The sequence below is a fragment of the Brienomyrus brachyistius genome, chromosome 4, assembly GCF_023856365.1.
Source record: "Brienomyrus brachyistius isolate T26 chromosome 4, BBRACH_0.4, whole genome shotgun sequence".
NCBI classification, from domain to species: domain Eukaryota; kingdom Metazoa; phylum Chordata; class Actinopteri; order Osteoglossiformes; family Mormyridae; genus Brienomyrus; species Brienomyrus brachyistius.
Genome location: NC_064536.1, coordinates 30964776 through 30982858, shown reverse-complemented (window position 1 = coordinate 30982858; position 18083 = coordinate 30964776). Strand labels below are relative to the sequence as shown.

The window sequence follows — 18083 nt, the reverse complement described above, 5'->3', positions numbered from 1 at the left end:
ATGACTCCTTGCCAGGCTCTGAAGAGAGCTCTTCTCAACATTTTGGACATAGCCATTGTAGAGATGGAGACAAGATTCTCCAAAAGTAATCTTGATCTCATGAAAGCAGTTAATTGCCTTCAACCTCAATCTCCCTCTTTTCTGGATGTTGCCATGTTAAGTCCTCTGCAAAAAATGGCGGGAAGTGACAGTGACAAACTTTCCAATGAGATTCTTGTAGCAAAAATAATGTTGGAAAAAGAATTTAAAAAGACTGATGATTATGGCAATGTAGAGTTTGTAGACCTCTCTACCGTTTGCAAATATCTACACGGTTATAAGAATGCCTTTCCTCAGCTCCATCGCATGTATGTGACCGCCCTTGTGATTGGAATATCATCTGCATCATGCGAGAGCTCTTTCTCCACTTTGTCTCGTGTTCTTACTCCCTTCCGCCGCACTATGCTACATGAAAGAAAAAGAAATTTAGTTATTCTGGCTCACGAGAAGGCCATAACCACAGGCCTAGATATGGATGCATTTGTTAGTCTTTTTGCACAGAAAAGCAGACGACTGATGCTTTAATGATTGTTAAGCCATGCTGTGTACAGAACTAAGAAATAAAAACGACAAAAAATACACAAGAAAATAAAGAAATAGAAAAATATATAAATTAAATAAAAGACAAAAAAATGAAAGGAGAGATAGATAGACAGACAGACAATCAGACAAAAGCAGACAGACAGACACATTTAAAAAGTAAAAAAAAAAAAAAAAAAAATCCAAAAAATAAATGTAAAGAAAAAAAGAAAGAAAACACAAATGCAGCCTCAAAAGGGTGCAATGATTGCACCCTTTTTGTGCCAGTCCCAAGCCTGGGTAAATGCAGAGGGTAGAGCATCAAACATAAAACCTGTAAGGCAAATCAAATGAGAAGATAGAGATATGGATAGGGGGACTGATATGACGACAGCATAGTTAGTATAGTTTTCTTTGCATAGATGATTAGAGAAGCTCACACTCGCCCCCCCCAATATTTTACATGCACCCCCTACTGGGGCTGGCTAAATCCGGCCCTGTTGCGGGGGATCGGCAAAGAATAACATGTTCAATGACATTCCGGGTGAATCATGGACGATTGATCTTCAGTACGATCAGTCTCCACACAATCAGAATTAATCCACAATTACGATCTCCCAGAATATTACAGTAAAAGGATTAGTTCCATATACGTGGGTGACGTAATCGTCCGTGAATTCATTCTAATACAATATTAATGTTACCATACTTTTTATAAACATAGGGGGGGGCGATGAAATTAGCAGAGCTAATATGCTAATCTACCTCATGGACATTCAAAAAAAACTTACAAACATCTTTACAATAGCAGCTGCAACATAAACCCATTAGCCATAAGCCTCATAGCTTAAAATTGTAGCATGGAACATTCTGGAATACACTGTCCCACTCCATTAACGACAGCTTGCACGTTCATAAAGGGAATGGTGCTTTAACTTGCAGAGGTGATTAACATCGATTGCACAAATATCTCTGATTGGGTTTTATTTTTTTCACCACAAAATACACTGCTTTAATAACGGAAATAACAAAAAAAAAAAAACGTATAGTGCAGCTTGTTAAAATGGCATTTTCTAATCGGTGACTAATGTAAGTGCGCAATAAGCATTTTTTTTTCCTTTCAGTTACATTCACCGGAGAATCGCTCAAATTTGATCCAAACTGGATAACGCAACACAAAGGTTTCTGGTGCACTTGCCAATGACAATAACTAAAATTGCCTTTTAAACATAAAACGGCTTTTCCTTTTTTCTCTCTCCTGGTGCATAAACCTCCCAGCTCTTCACCTGCAGCAGCTTCTCTAACTTTTTTTTTAAACCGCGATCAGAGAGACACATGACTTAACCCAGCCAATCGCGATAAAATAACTCAACCGAATTAAAGACAGTGCCATCTATGGGAACGGAGAATCATGACACTTTTGGTCCTGCTCACTTTAAGTGGGCTACACTTGGTTTTAGCCACTCTAGTATCCCAGTCACTCAGACAAGCACTTCTTCAGATGTAAAACTTTATAGAAGAAAAAAAGTGTCTAATGCAGGAGCAATCTACAATATACAACAGATTAACATTAGCTCAAAACTATATACTATTACAGTCAACAGTATTTGTGGACACACACACACACACGCAAACCCTCCCCAGTCCCAGCCGGCAAGTAATCTGAACTTAAACTCAGCCGTCGAAGGCCTGGATCGATGTTCGCGTTCAGTGTGGCTCAAAACAATTAGCCTCTTCACTCCAACACGAGCAACTTTAAATAAAACCGAGTACTTTATTCCAAAGTAGTATGTAATTCACCGCACCACCCATGTCTGCAGTCCGGGTACCGACGGCAGGACTCAACTCCCCATGGATATAAAGTGTGTGATTCCAACGCGCTTCGTAGTCAGTTCGCTTATGAAAGGCTGTGAAAGTGTTCGGATCCCAGGATGAATGGCTGACTTCCACGGCTTCACCAAATTCAGGCTGTTTTACTCGGTCTCTTAAACTGTACTCCACACAGCTCTCCAGTTTCTACTGCGCACCTTCTAATAGTAACTATATCAACACGCGCCGAAGATAGCTGCTCTTCGCGCCTTTTCGTCAACTGCACCGGAGAAGAAAACACTAAAAAAAAGTACATTGTGTTATTTATATTCTATTTTATGTTAAATTGAGAAGTTAATTTATAGTTGAGAAGCATGTCATTTGAGTTTGTGGTGAAATATTTTTGTTCTATTCTTTACTACATATGATGATGGTGATTATTTAACACGTTTCCCCATACATCTGCATTATTTAGCATTTTTTTGTCTTTGAAATGAATCAAATAAAAGGCCACTTTCCAGTAATATATTTCCTCTTTGAAGTTTTCCTCAAAATATTGTTCAACTATCATCTCCTCTCGTTCTTGTGAACCCAATATCGTGTCTCGTCTCGTGGGCTGAGTATATCGTTACACCCCTAATACCTAATGGTTCAGTCTCCCTACTACCATCAGCTGTAAAGGGCAGAAACTGCATTCTCCCTCATCTAGCTCCTGAGGATCTGATTATAGGCAACATGTGTCCTCTTCTGAGCAAAGAAGAGACCCACAAATGCATTAGAATTATAATTCAGAGGAATATTGTCTCCAAGCCAGCTGCAGTATTTTACTGGAATAATCTCTTTGATGACATAGATTGGGAATCTACTTGGATGCTACCTAGGACTTTCATTATTACGAATAGGGTGCAGGAGGTAACTTTAAAGATTCTTCACCATTGTTATCCAGTGAATTGGAAGACTGCCAAATTTAAAATAGGTATAATTGTGTCCTGTTCTTTTGAATGTAATGCTGATGAAACTTTAATTCATTTATTTTGGGATTGTAGATACAGTAATATATTCTGGACAGACCTCAATAATTACATAAACACAGTTACAGAAACAAACTTTAAGTTAAAACTTCACTATATTCTTTTCTATACACACTATATTCACAGGACTAGCAAATTGTACTCATCTAAAGTTTACATCATCAACCGGCTTTTAATCATGTCAAAATTTCATATACATTCTAGTAAATTTGTATCTCAGAAACCAAGCATTGCTACATTTATGGCCAACTTTAAGTCGTATGTTGTAACCTTGACATCCATTAAAACTCAAAAGCTGTGAAGACTCTCCATATGCAGTAACTTAAGTTTATTAATAACAATAATAAAAATAATAATAAAAAATAAATAGTAAAATAAAATACATTTAATTTCCAAATATCAAAACATTTCTCTGTGCCTAAGCAATTCTGACATCAAACCCATGTACATTTAACTACAACTCCCAGAATTCCTTCAATTCAAATGAATATCTGAAAAAAATAGACTACCTGAACTTATCTGCTTATTTATTTCTTATTTCACAATGAACTTCCTAGTAAAAATGTTTAATTATGAACTATATTAATTTTTCCTTTAACCTATTAAAGAATGAGATAGAATTCCTTTAACCACTGGGTTACCCTAAGTATCACTATACTGAGAGAAACAGTTAATTAAAATACTAGCCAATGAATTAGCTTCATTATTAGCATTCAAATGCCTCCTTTTCTGGCCTAAACTTCTGTAAACCTCTACATATTTATATGACGGGCATCATACCATCAGTGACTGAGGAGTAAACCTGATCATCTGAAGCTCCACTATTCTACAAACCACCTGAGTGGCTGTCAGAGACTTTAGCTGCCAGACTTATCATATTTAACCCCCTAAATTAGCCCTTTTAAACTGACACTGTTACTTCTGCATATTTATCATATTGAATAAAATGTGGAACCTCTTCTAGATAAATAACATCTTGCAACATTAAAATGTGTTTTCTAAAATATTTTTTCTTCAGTATTTCTTTTAATGTCTTTCCTTTCTGACTGAATGATATGTTACATATTGTGCATCTCATTGGCTACAGTCTGCAATACAGACATCTTACCATCAGATTCTGACAGGTAAACTTCATCTCCAAAATCTGAAGCTCCACTGATCTACACATAACAGTAGTAATAACCAGAGTCCCCAGCTGTCAGATTGTTGATGGTCACAGTGAAGACTCGCTGGTCAGGATCATCTCTGACGGACACTTTACCCTCCTGTGGAGAGTCAGTGTGTACTATGGGAGTACATGACCTCACATTATACCCTCTGCACCAGAATTTCACATGAGTTTTATATCTGTCACCATAGAAACATGGGATTGTTACAGATCATCCTCTCTGTACACTGACCCATTTCACTGTGGACACACTGTCAGCACCTGTGAGGAAAACAATTAACTGAATAAGGACTTTCCACATCACAGTATCTCCAAGTAATGATGCCTGGTTTGTATAATACTTGAATAAGGGCCATGTGTGTTTAGCAGACGCATGGGGATGCTGTAAAAGACACAGACTGTCATTTTGGCACAATAACATGAAAAAACACAGGAAAAGAAAACGGGTATTGGATCTTAGGAAGGGCTACAGGAGCAGGTGGGAATGAATGGGCTCGTCACTGTGTGAGACCTCTTTAACAGTAAGGCATTATTTGTAAAGATATTTTATTCTGTGATGTTTGTCTTATGAATGACATACAAAAGCAATTCAATGTATTTTAGTTCAGCCATCGAACTTGCACATTCGTATTAAGTACAGGGTCAATACAGTACAGGGAGCATGGAGCTGATCGGAGGCAGCACAGGGCACAAGGCCGGGGAACACCATCCGATTCTAAAATCAGTCAGACCAGATATCTTAACTCTGAAAGACACAGCACACAGGAAATGACAAAAGCACTGTGACATGAAAACATTACAAATATTTAAAGAAATAAAACAATGAATGGCCTTATACAGATTTTATGTGATTATTGAATATTACAATGATTTGATTTGGCATCAGGCCTCATTAAGGATATAAATATAGATACATAAAAGTTCATGGAAATGATTCACTTACTGTCTGTCAGTCTATCTGAAAATGCTGCATGGTGGAGTAAGAGAGAGTGAGAGCCTGTCCCAGAGTAAGTGATCCTCACCTGGAGGCCCATCAGTGAAGAAGAGGATGGAGAGGAGCATCAGAGGAGCCTTATGTGTGTCTCACTGACCTCAGATCTGTGGGGACTGACACTCACTTCCTGACTCTCCTTAACCTCACTGCCCCCCTTTTATGGGTTTTAAATCTCTAAAAATTATACATCTATCTTTCACCCTCTTAGCCAGGATGGGGTCACAGTCAGCTTGGGGCACATCCCAGGAAGCACCGGCCCAAATCAGGGACATAAACAGCACACTGGCAGCCAGGGGCAGGATTCAAACCCAAACCCCTGACAGTATGAGGCGTCCGTGTTACACACTGAGACACCACTGCAGCATGCAGGAGCAATGAAAAGCATTTTTATTAACATTGTACATGAGTCACACAGTCTGTATTCTACATTTTCAGTAATATTGTCAATAAGCAAAAGTATAACATTCTCTTAGAAAAAGATGCGAGTACTGAAACATACAGAGCTACTAAGGGCACATGGGACAAGTAACGAAAATGGAACAAAAAAATAAGACACAAATTTGGCAAAAGTTTTGCAAGACAACACAGATGTTTTGTAGGATAACGCAAAAAGATTTGGTATTTATTACTTCCATCACTGGAGTATCTGTGTGTCCCTCACAGCTCTCATCCTGAGCAGCAGCTCCCCACATGTAGAAGAGCCTCTCTGTGTCGCTGCCCCCTACTGGACGAGGAATAACAGATAAGCATTAACATCAGTTTGGTTTCTGAGGTACTAACACCTTCCTTAGCATTTCAGGGAGTTTGGTGTGTTAATGTTACTGCTACAGGAACCGGAAATGAACCAGAGTGATAGATTAATGAGGGAAAACTCTTTAGTTCACTTTCATTGGGCAAAAATTTCAAGTCAAATGAGCTGCATGTGTGACGTTGGAATCGTGGCTGTATATGATGTCAAAGGAAACAAATGACATGTTTGCAGCATCAGACAGACTAAATGTATCACAGCTCATGTTAGAGCAGATTGTCCAAACTCACCTCTCTGTGCTTCAGGGCAACTGAGCTGTAGACCACATCGCTGGCTGGGGTCACAGCAGGATGGTGTGAAGAACATCTAGAGGACACCTGCTGAGAGCATTTAGCTGCTTACAGTGGAGGTACAAGACCAACCTTTGTACAGAAACCATAAATCCATAAACTCCCAAACCTCCCATCAGAGTCACTGTGAAATATCAGGGGTATCATGGTACTTCTTGGTACATTACAGCTAATTCTGATACACATGGATCTGAGAGATCAGCTGAGGTGTAGATGTACCTGCCCAGTCAGTGCATTATATATATACGTGTCACTCTCAGTGTGATACTGGTCCTATGCCTGAACCAAACCCTAATTTACATGAAACCATCTTACCTCTGGGTCTCGCAGGACAATGTAGCTGTAGGTGACATCAGCAGCAGGCTCCTCAGAGGCCTGAGAGAGGAACATTATGACCATGTATCTCTACAGAACCACCTGTCCATTATTTAACTGACAGCAATCAAACATCATTTTTAGTGAATTTGGTAATCTGATGGATCAGTTAATAATTTGTATCTTTACAGATATTGTCCAAAATTAAGTCTTTTTATTAATTTCCATTTATAAAACATTTTGTCCATAACGTAATAACTTGCTTATGAACTGGTACTAAATAACAAAGGGACTATCAGCACCTGGTACCGAATAACGAGGGGAGAAACAGCACCAAGTACTGATTAATTAGGGGAGAACCGGCACTTGGTACCAAATATCAAGGGGAGAACTGGCACCTGGTACTGAATAACAAGGGGGAGTCCTGGAATCTGTTTGTCCTCATTTCAAGCACTGGGGGTCGACGCTATCAAAACCACACAGACTCCACAGGAGACACCACTCTGGAATAACTGTTGCAACACTCTCTCTTTACGATGTAAATACATGGTTACCCACATTAAGTAACATGATTACACATACAGTATAAGCCGCATGCTGATAAACTGAATGATCAGTCGAGCAGACCGACCCCGCGGTGTCATGATATAATTGTATGTATTTTATTCATGTGTTTTACCTGCTCTGGGGGGGGGGCTCCCTCAATTATGCCAATTCTGTCTATTACTGTGTATTCATGCTAGAACAAGGTCACAGCTCAGCATTCAAACAATCACACCTCAAGTAAGATTTACATCATTTTTCTATACCGAAATAAACTTCTTAATGATTTACTGTCTGCTAACAGAGTTTGACTTCAATTCTTTTCTAATAATATTCGCATAATGCGAGTTTCTTCCCATAATAAACATAAACTTACTGTCCTTGCTGGAATCTGCTTCCTGGACATTTTTTTCCCTACAAGTAAAGAAATGAGGAAAAAATTATTCTCCTCACACCAGCATTTCTGCTCTTAACTGACACAGATAAATTGCTTTGTAACTAACGCATTTCCTCTTAATTTCCATGTACATACATCTGAAAATAAGCTCCAGTCTAATAAATGTGTAAAATTATCTACTGAATATGTATACATTTTCTTATTTCCATGACAACTCATTACCAGCACTTGCAGGTAACCAGTCAGTGAATCCCAGCCAGTCCTGGTTGGAGTAACTAACTCATTTAGGGTTTTATAAGCTCAGCTGGCTGGACACAGACTCAAGGGGTCAGAGGAAAGTCTGCAGGATCATGGAGGAAAGGCTCCTTCAGGGTTGCTGTCCTCTGATGTCCTGTTTGTACTATAGTGGATTTTAGCTCTGCACTGTTATTCTTTTTCCAAAGGGGCTATGACCACGTTTTATGTTTTAATGTCACTGCATAGACCTGTGTGTCTGAATGCTGCTGTCTGTGTCCCTGTCCAGCCATCTTTGGAAAAGGATAAAAGCATGAAGTTGCTGCTGCTTACAGGAGTGCAGAGGGACATGTATCACTGCTCAGACACTCAGGTCACTTACACACCGTCTGCATCAGCAGATACTCACTGTGTTTGTCCCACACTTTCCATGTGATGATGATGATGACCAACAGCAGCACCAATAAGCCCAGTCCTACATACAGAACCAGCTGGACCAGAGAGCTGAATAAGAGGATGGATTTAAACAGTAAAGTCTTACATGCTTTATAGAAACACGGTACAGCCACATCTGTACTATTACACAGGATACATGTGACATTAATCAAGAGCATGAAAATAGCTAGATATTGTCATACATCATGTTATACTGTTTTGCAAAATCCATCCATCCATCCATCCATCCATCCATCCATCATCCAAACAAGTCTGCAGTCTATCCCCAACAGCACAGAGCACAAGGCAGGGGCTCACCCTGGATGGGATGCCGACTCAAGTTTATTATAATTAAGATAAAAAGAAAGCAATATTCCAGTTTTCATAATTATAATGGCAGTTTCCCATTACTGTGTGATCGGGTAAATGTTGCTAGCTGGACCCCCACATTACTGTAAATGCTGCTGAATGCTTACCTCAGTTTTTCATTATCCCCTCCTTCTTCATCATGTGCAGAGAAAAGGAGAGCAGTGGAAACAGGAGAAAGGATTGTTAATAAAAAGAAGTGTTCTGTTAGTCAATAAAGACTAAGAAAAAGTCACTCTTGAAAGTGCAATAAAAATTATGAAAGATATTCTACAGAGTAACTGGTTGGATGCAAAACAATGAATTAGTGTCATGACCAAAGTGTTCACATCCCAGGGCACTGATAGTGAACAGGTGAGACAAATGATTTTATTAACATATTTTAATGTATTTATTGTAGCAGGGTGGCATGGTGGTGCAGTGGTTTGCACTGTCGCCTCACTCCTCTGGCACGTGTACTCAAGTCTTCGCTGGAGTTCGCTCAAGTCTTTGCATGTTCTCCCCGTGTCATTATGGGGTTTCCTCCAGGGACTCTGATTTCCCCCCACAGTCCAAAATCATACTGAGGCTAATTGGAGTTGTCAAATTGCCGGTAGGTGTGCTTGTGCGAGGGAATGGAGTGTGAGCGTGTCCTGCAATGGGTTGGCACCCTGTCATGGGACGTTCCCTGCCTTGCGCCCATAGGGACCCTGAATTAGACAAGCAGTTTCAGACAATGGATGGATGCAGCACTGGAACAGATATTACAGAGTACAACTGTAACACTGGCCTACGCTGCAATGAAAAACCACCTACAGACATGTCAGCTAGTCTGCACACAACTCCTTTGGACTATTTTTATATCTTCACTTCTTTAAAATGATAAATTAATGATTAATCTTGAACTAATGTTAATGTGTGTTTCTTCCTGCTAGAGGGAGTTTTTCCTTGCCAGTATCTGGTAGGGGTTTGCGCCGGTTATATGCAAAGTTCTTTGTGACTATGAGTGTCGTTAAAAGCGCTATATAAATAAAATTGAATTGAAATTAATTGAGTAATAACAATTCATCCCCACAAGGATGAAACATACCTGAATTATGTTGCAAGCTACATGGATTTGTCTGGATTTGTATAGATAACAAATGGCTGGCTGTATGTCTACAGAAAAATGTTGTGATTTTTGTCATGTTACAGACTCTTTTTTAGAGACACTAATTAGCCTGACTGCATGTCTTTGGACTATGGGAGGAAACCCACACAGCACATGGAGAACATGCAGACTCCACACAGACAGCAGAAGCCAGATTCAAACCTCTAAACATGGAGGTGTGAAGCAACAGCGCCACCTACTGGACCACCGTGCCACTATCATTGAAACAATAATCCCAATAAATAACTCTGTTTCACAACAGCTGATAAATAGGGGATTATCCCCACAAAAAAGCAGAAACCCCTTCATGAGTAAAACTGTAGGATAAATTAATATTTATCTATTTATACTCAAGCATAAATGATTCACAGGCAGATTTAAATCAATTACTTACGTTTGACAGTAATATCAACTGGGATCTGCAGGTATCCATTATCACACCAGTACCAGCCAGTGTCCTTCCTCTCCAGTCCCCTCACTGTCACACTGAAGACTCTGTTTACTCTGTCATCCCTGATCAGGACAGGCCTCCCATCCAAACTCCCAGATCTCTCTGATGCACAGGAGCCCCCGATCTTACACCACATCCTATGTCTATTGTTTCCATAGCGACACAGAACGCTGACACTGTCTCCTTCCAGACCCGTCACCTCCTGTTTGTCCACTGACAGCCCTGGAGGACCTGAACACACAGATTAGGAACAGATAAAACACTCAAATATTTACACAACGATTAAATATTTCTGGAAATCAGCCAATTAAACATGCATATGCAAATGATTGTCCAACAAGCTGGCATTTCTTAACATATCACTTATCATATTTAACCCCATGAAGTCGTCCATTTAAATTGTTACTTCTTCCAAGTCTTGTTTATCACATTGAATGAAATTAAAATGTGAGATTTTAAAATATTGAAACATTTCTCCTTCAGTGTTTGTGTCAATGTCCTTCCTTTTTGACTCAGTGACATGTTACATACTGTGCATCTCATTGGCTACAGTCTGCAGTACAAACATCTTACCATCAGTGACTGACAGATTAACCCGACCTTCAACATCTGAACCTCCACTGATCTTCACACGACACCAGTACTTATCAGAGTCCCCAGCTGTCAGATTGTTGATGGTCACAGTGAAGACTCGCTGGTCAGGATTATCTCTGACTGACACTTTACCCTCCTGTGGAGAGTCAGTGTCTACTATGGGAGTACATGAATCACTCTTATTCCCTCTGCACCAGTATTTCATATGAGTTTTATATCCAACATCATAGAAACATGGGATGGTGACAGTTCCTCCTCTCTGTACAGACACCTGTCTCAATGTGGACACACCTGCAGGGACAGTATGAAAATTATCATGCTGATTAACTCTCTCTCCCTCTTACACATGTGAATGGTGTCTGTGTGTGTATGTGTTTGTGTGTAGGGGGGGAGTCAGATAAACATTACATTGTGGGGACGAAATGTGCCCACAATGTAATAAAAACCTGTTATTTTGATGTTGTAGGGACCATTTTTTTTGTCGCCATAAGGAGAAATTCAGTTTTATAAAAATTTGTGACAGTAATCAAAAACTAAAAATACCAAAAAAACTTTGCTTTGGTTGTATTTTGTTTGGTTACTTATGCTTAAGGTTAGGGCTGGGTAGGGGTTAAGGTTGTCATTGCTGGGATTAGGGTTTTGCACATAGAAATGTGCAAAGTCCCCACAAAGATATGAGTACAGGTCTGTGCGTGTCTGTGTCTGTGTGTGTGTGCCCTACGACAGGTTGGTGTCCCATCCTGGCTTGTTCCTTGCATGGATGGATGGATGGAGGGGAATTTACACCCCTGAAGGGAGGTAAGGAACGTGTGCTAATACAGCGCGTTGCCGCAACCACCATACGACGACCCTCCTCAGGGATGAGAACCTGAGAGCAGCTGTGCGGCAGGTCATACCTCAGCCCCACACTAGTTCGGATGCAATGGAACAGTGTGAAGTTTTCTCCGGTGGCTGGAGAGTCAATCCTGCTACCAAACCCCAAATTTCCCCCTGAAAGTTGCAGGACCCCTGATGCAGCCCATTTAAACTGATACTGTTACTTCTCTCTGATTGTATTTATCACATAAATGATAAATGTGCATATTTGGACCCTAATGTACAAAAACATAGGCTGATTCATTCCTTTTATTTCTTTTAATTCCATTCTTATTTACAAATAATTACTTTACAGTCATTTTCAGCTCAAACAATGAACATTTGTATTCATGCTTATATAGAAATATATGTATGAAAAGGGTCTGATCAGATATTTTGTACAGACATCTTACCTTCAGTGACTGACAGGTAAACCCGATCTCCAACATCTGAAGCTCCACTGATATTTACAAAGCATGAGTACCAACCAGAGTCCCCAGCTGTCAGATTGTTCATGGTCACAGTGAAGACTCGCTGGTCAGGATCATCTCTGATTGACACGTTACCCTCCTGTCGAGAGTCAGTGTGTACCAAGGGAGTACATGGCTTCCAATAACTCCCTTTACACCAGGATTTCACATGTGCCTTATATCTTTCATCATAGAAACATGGGATGGTGACAGATCCTCCTCTCTGTACAGTCACCCATCCCACTGTGGACACACTGTCAGCACCTGCAGGGAGAACAACCAACTGAATTCACATTTTCCACATCACAGTATCTCTAAGTAACTGTATAATATCTGTATAATACTTCGATTAGGGTCACATTTGTTTATCAGAACCATGACGATGTATAAAAGACAAAGACTGTCATTTTGTCAAAAGAACAAGGGAGAGACACTGGAAAACAAAACTGGTGTCTGATCTTGGGAAGGGCTACAGCGGGATGTGGGATCGGGAATCTGAGTCTGGGAGTGTGTTCTAGGGTCTGAGAGGAAAACCAGGACCTTAAATCACTGGTAATAAGGCACAGGGGAGGTGAATGAATGGGCTTGTCACTTTGTGGGACGACCACAACCCTTTGACACTAAGGCTTCATTTGTAAACTTAATTCTGTGGTATTTGACTTAAGAATGAGATACAGAAAGTATTTAAATGTATTTTACTTCAGCCGTCCATCTTCCTTATGCTTATCCAGTACAGGGTCAGTACAGTACAGCGAGTGTGGAGCTGATCTGAAGCAGCACAGAGCACAAGGCCGGGGACCCAGGACAGGATGCCAGTCTGTCACAGGGCAAACACTCACACACAGTCACTATGGGCACTTTTAGAGGCACCAGTTCACCTGAACCACATGTCTTTGGGCTGTGGGAGGAAACCAGAGAACTGAGAGGAAGCCAACGTGGATACAGGGAGACCATGCAAACTGCCCACGAGAGCTGGGCTGGATATCGAAACCACATGCCTGGGGGTGTGAGGCCCCCATGCCCCCAGTCTCTACCAACTAGAGGTTAACTAGCTCTCCAAACCCACTGCAGAGTGAAAGACAACCAGATCTAACCTCGATCCCTGAGGTTGATCTTGAGCCCTGATAAACAGAGACCTGCTCCAGTAGCACATGAAGCTGGGTGTTTAGATCCCTCTGACTGTACACACAGAAATGACTGATGGCATCTCGGCTGTCTGCTCACATAACCACCAGTGCTGCTGAAATGACCCCAGTAAGATCAATTGTCAGCCTCACAGAAAATCACAGGGTACAAGAGACAAGGGCATCTTATCTGCAGTAACAGTGTCTTTTTATTGACTGATCACTAAAAGGGCGAGCTGACAGCATTACACAGTATATTTAGATATCATACTTACAATATCATTAACCTGATTCATGATAGATCGGTCATACCTTAAATATCACTGTTCCTTTAATAATTTGCAAACACTTCAAAAGACAAATGAGAGCTGCTCTTTTAAAAACTAAAGAAATAAAAAATTCATTAGGAGACATTTTCCACTTTTGGAATTACAGTGGAAACCGCCTATACTGATCACATCTGTCTGGGCAAAATTGATCACTATAAGCGGATGATCGTTATAACCGATTTTTTTTTCTTCTTTATGTCTCAGGCAGATTACCATCTAATTGAGATTTGTACATGAATATAAGGTAATAAAATGGACATCGTCTCTATTTACTGTACTGTACAAATTAAATTACTGAACTGTGCATAATTCAAATATGCTATAATACAGTACAATACTGCACATAAATATTCAGTTCAATACAATTTTATTTACACAGCACATTTTCACAAGATTACATTGTTTCAAAGCGCTTATTGTAGTTTTGCTGCTACATCTCAGTGACTTGTTTTTGGCGGCTTTCATGTATGTGCCTATGTTTGTCATTGAAAGAAAATGACTTTCTTTTTCCTGTCATGTTTTCTGTGCCTGCTGCATTAGCCTCAGGTAGCTAGACAGAAGCAGATGGGTTACCGCTAGGTAAAGTACAGGGCGATAAGAGTAAAGTAAAAAAAATTAATAACAATTACCGCAGCTTTTTCCATAGGTTGTCATGTTGACAACTGGATTTAACTGTATGCAAAAATGTGAAATTTGTTAAACTTGAAAAAGTATTCACCATTTTCAAAACAACATTATTGTAACTAGCAGCAGATCTCTATCATGATCTCCAAACTGTAGCTGACAGTGTGTGGAGGAGCAGGAGAGAGATCTCTACTCAGTACCACTGTAATGAGTGACACTCACCTGTGCGCCCAGCAATGAGAAGAAACAGGAGCATCAGAGGATCCATACGTCTGTGTGTCACTGAGCCCAGATCTGTGGAGACTGACAATCACTTCCTCATCCTCTGTACCTTCACTGTCTCTGTCGTTGTTTATTCTCACACACAGCAGTAAGAGGAGTGAACACTCTAAAGAGGAAGTAAAAAAATCACATGGCTGAATGTTTAGCAATTCAGTAAGTCACTCTATTATTATTTGTCTGTAAAGCATAAGATAAACTATTGAAGCATAGACTCCATTAATAAAATTTAAATATCAGCATGAATAAAGATGATGCATGAATTAGTGTTAATGTGTATTTATACTGTGATGTTGCTCATATGAAACATATATTTGTTTGATCTCTCTGTTACGTTACAGAGTTTAAAATACAAGCAAGTGAAGTAATTAAGTCTAGTTTTTTTCTGAACTGTTACTTCCTCATTTTTCTCTTGCAGATGAGCATAGAGCAGTGAAATCATTAGCATGATGCAGAAGATAATTTTAGACGGATACTTATTTTGAAAAGCAGAAATTTCGTCATACAGGATGTGAGGGTGAGTGTCACAGCTCCAACCACTTCCCCCACTGCCAGGATGAACGCCTCTGCCCTGATTCCGCCCACCTTCCTCGTTGCCTTGGCTCCCGGACAGGATGAACGCCTCTGCCTTGACTCCACCCACCTTCCTCGTTGCCATGACTTTGGGCCTGAGTGCTTACCTGTCACAGCTGGCACTGATCAGTGGCTAATTACAGGCTATTTAAGCTTCTGCAGTCCTTGCAATTCTTGCCCTGTCCTAAGTATTCTGTGCTTTTGCCCGCTCCCGTCGCTCCCGTCGCTCCCGTCGCTCCCGTCGCTCCCGTCGCTCCCGTCGCTCCCGTCGCTCCCGTCGCTCTGTGCTGGTGTGCCCTCTGTCTTTGCCTCCCCTGTTTGATTAGTGATTTTGTTGTGCCTAGCTTGTGTAATGCTGCCGGTTTCAATTATGTCTTTTGCCTTTATTTATACTTGACTTGCAGTTCCTTGGTCTTGCATTTTGGTGTTCTAGCCTTTTTGTTCCCTTGATTAAACCACAGTATAGTTGCATCTTTTTTTTTTACCTTTGTCTTGTCCGGGAGCTTTAGCAGAATTATGGTCTGAATGCACTGCTGTGCCAAACCTGTTTGCTTTACCATGAGGGGCTCTATAAACTCTGCATAGGCCTCTCATGTTAATCGATTTCATTTTTTTAATTAATTAATTTATTTCATTTTTAGCATGTAAAATATTGCAGTGGGTGAGCTGGCCGAAGAGGAGGGACAGATTAGGAGGGAAAAAAAGAAGGAAAAAGAAAAAAGGAGCAAGTGAGAAACATGTCAAGAGTGGATAAATTCAGAAATGTGAACAAACAAAAGAAAGGGTGAAGAAAGTAACACAACTATACAAGCATATAAAATCTTAGTGTGTGCTTGGATGCCTGCGTGCAAGTATACGTACATGTGTGCACAATTGTGTAGGCAAGATGCAGGCTAGTGTGTGTGTGTGTGTGTGTGTGTGTGTGTTTTCAACATGGAATGTACTAAATAGCAAGGGTGGGAGGCCACAACTACACCCCACAAGAGTCAGAGGTCGGCGGAGACAGGACCAGGATGTCCGCAGCCCCCAAACAGCACGGGAGAGCGGGGGCCCCACGTCCCTCCAGTCGGGGGAGGAAGGAGGTCCCTGACGCAGCCCTCGCAGCCAAAAGCGCATGAGCCCCAGAGAACCAGAGGCAACAGGCAGCCGACCCCGCGAGGGCATGGCTGCTCCGGTACGAGCCAAGGCCAGGGCCCCTAGGACCCCAGGCGACCAGCCCCCAGTAGAGAGCAGGGGTGTAGGAAGACCCTCCGACTCTCCTCCCCCATGCACCTGTGTGAGAGGTAGAGTGTTGGATGCATGTGGAGACTGTATGTAGTGTAGGGGTGAGTATGACTGTTGAGAAACTAAGATGAATTTAAAATTGACGGGGGAAGCGTAGAGGAGCGCTGCTTGTGAACAGCTCTCCTCCACATCACTCCCCCATCAAGACCCTCAATGTATATGGTGTGAGTAAAATTGGGGGGCGGCAGCAGCACAGCGGCGAGTGACACCACCAGCCAGTAGTGCCCCTGCCCTCCAAGGCCCTGTGTGTATACTGGCATGTGATGACTAAAGTGCAATTAAAACAGGGGGAAGCAGAAGGCCGTGCAGCACAGTGAGTAAGGCCACGTAAATGGCCCTCCCCACCATAGTATGCATGGCATACGCCCACCCCGAGGTTATACATGTGTGCGTGGCATGTTGTTGAATGAGGGGGGAGAGGAGAGGAGAGGGGAGGGGATTCATAAGGCCAGAGGGCAGATTATTCACCCCCTGGCAAAAGTGAGCCAGCTAACCACCGCCGAGCGGGAAGGAGTGGAACCGGGGGCCCAGTGAACACACCCCAGGGCACCGCCAGCACCAAAAGCCACCCCGAAGGGCGTGCCCAGGCCCAAGACACACCACCCCCAACACTGTGCAAGCTGGATGCCCCGACATGGACTGATCCCCCCCAGCGGCACCCCGGGGGAAGCACAGGCCACCCCGGCGCAGGGAGGCACCCACCGAGGAGATGGCCAGGCCCCGAGCGCCAGAGCCCCGGATCCCGTACCCAGGCCTGCACCGATAAGGCCAACCGCCCATCCCAGGGCCAGCCCCTGCCACCACCAGCACTCCAAACCCCACGCCCCATGACCACCAGTTAGCACCCGCCCCAAGCTACCCCCCACCACCCCCAGCCAGGGCAAACACCCAGACATCACAAGACGGCAGCCACAGCCCCCCAGCCCCAAGAAGCCACTAGACGCCCATAGCTCGAGGGCCCAACCCCGCCACCCGCCAGGATCCCGAGGAGATGAGACCACAGCCGACCACCCCCCCTATATAATGAAATTAGTCAGAGTGGACCAGAGAGAATCCAATTCACCTAATTGTTTATTTCAGATGGGAGCAGATATTCTCTCCATACTTATGTGGTCTAACAGTAAATTTCTATACTGAGTAATATATAAATTATTTTTTGATTTCCAGTTTATGAAGATAGTTTTCTTTGCAATGCCTAAGGCAGTAAGGATTATGTGTGCCTTATTTTCTTCCATATCTAATTCACTTGCATCTCCTAAAATACACAGTGTGGGTAAGGTTGGGATATGACAATCAAACCATACTGATAGATCTTCACATATCCTTATCACATATAACTTCTGCACCGGTGTGCAGGACCATATTGCATGCATGTAGTTCTCCACAAAGTTACCTGAGCAGTGGGTACATAAGACTGAGTGTT

At 41.9% G+C, this 18083-nt stretch overlaps 1 protein-coding gene across 16 annotated transcripts in view; it reads right to left on the bottom strand.

Annotated features, from left to right (window-relative positions):
• The window catches only part of LOC125740322 (polymeric immunoglobulin receptor-like), a 176212-nt gene extending 161357 nt beyond the window's left edge, over nt 1–14855 (bottom strand). For 8 of the 16 annotated variants that reach the window (XR_007397504.1, XM_049011276.1, XM_049011277.1 and 5 more), the window contains exons 1-6: nt 14747–14855; nt 12391–12711; nt 11102–11413; nt 10472–10759; nt 9059–9083; nt 8557–8651 (exon numbers count right to left, since the gene is read on the bottom strand). Coding sequence is in view for 15 of the 16 variants with exons in the window: in XM_049011276.1 (XP_048867233.1) it covers nt 8557–8651; nt 9059–9083; nt 10472–10759; nt 11102–11413; nt 12391–12711; nt 14747–14792 (1087 nt within the window). In the remaining variant the exon portion in view is untranslated. Of the gene's footprint in view, nt 1–5924; nt 6285–6598; nt 6689–6973; nt 7034–7892; nt 7931–8556; nt 8652–9058; nt 9084–10471; nt 10760–11101; nt 11414–12390; nt 12712–14746 lie in introns of those variants that run through there. The other 8 variants (XM_049011285.1, XM_049011286.1, XM_049011288.1 and 5 more) reach the window with 7 other exon arrangements.
• Nucleotides 14856–18083: the final 3228 nt, after the last annotated feature.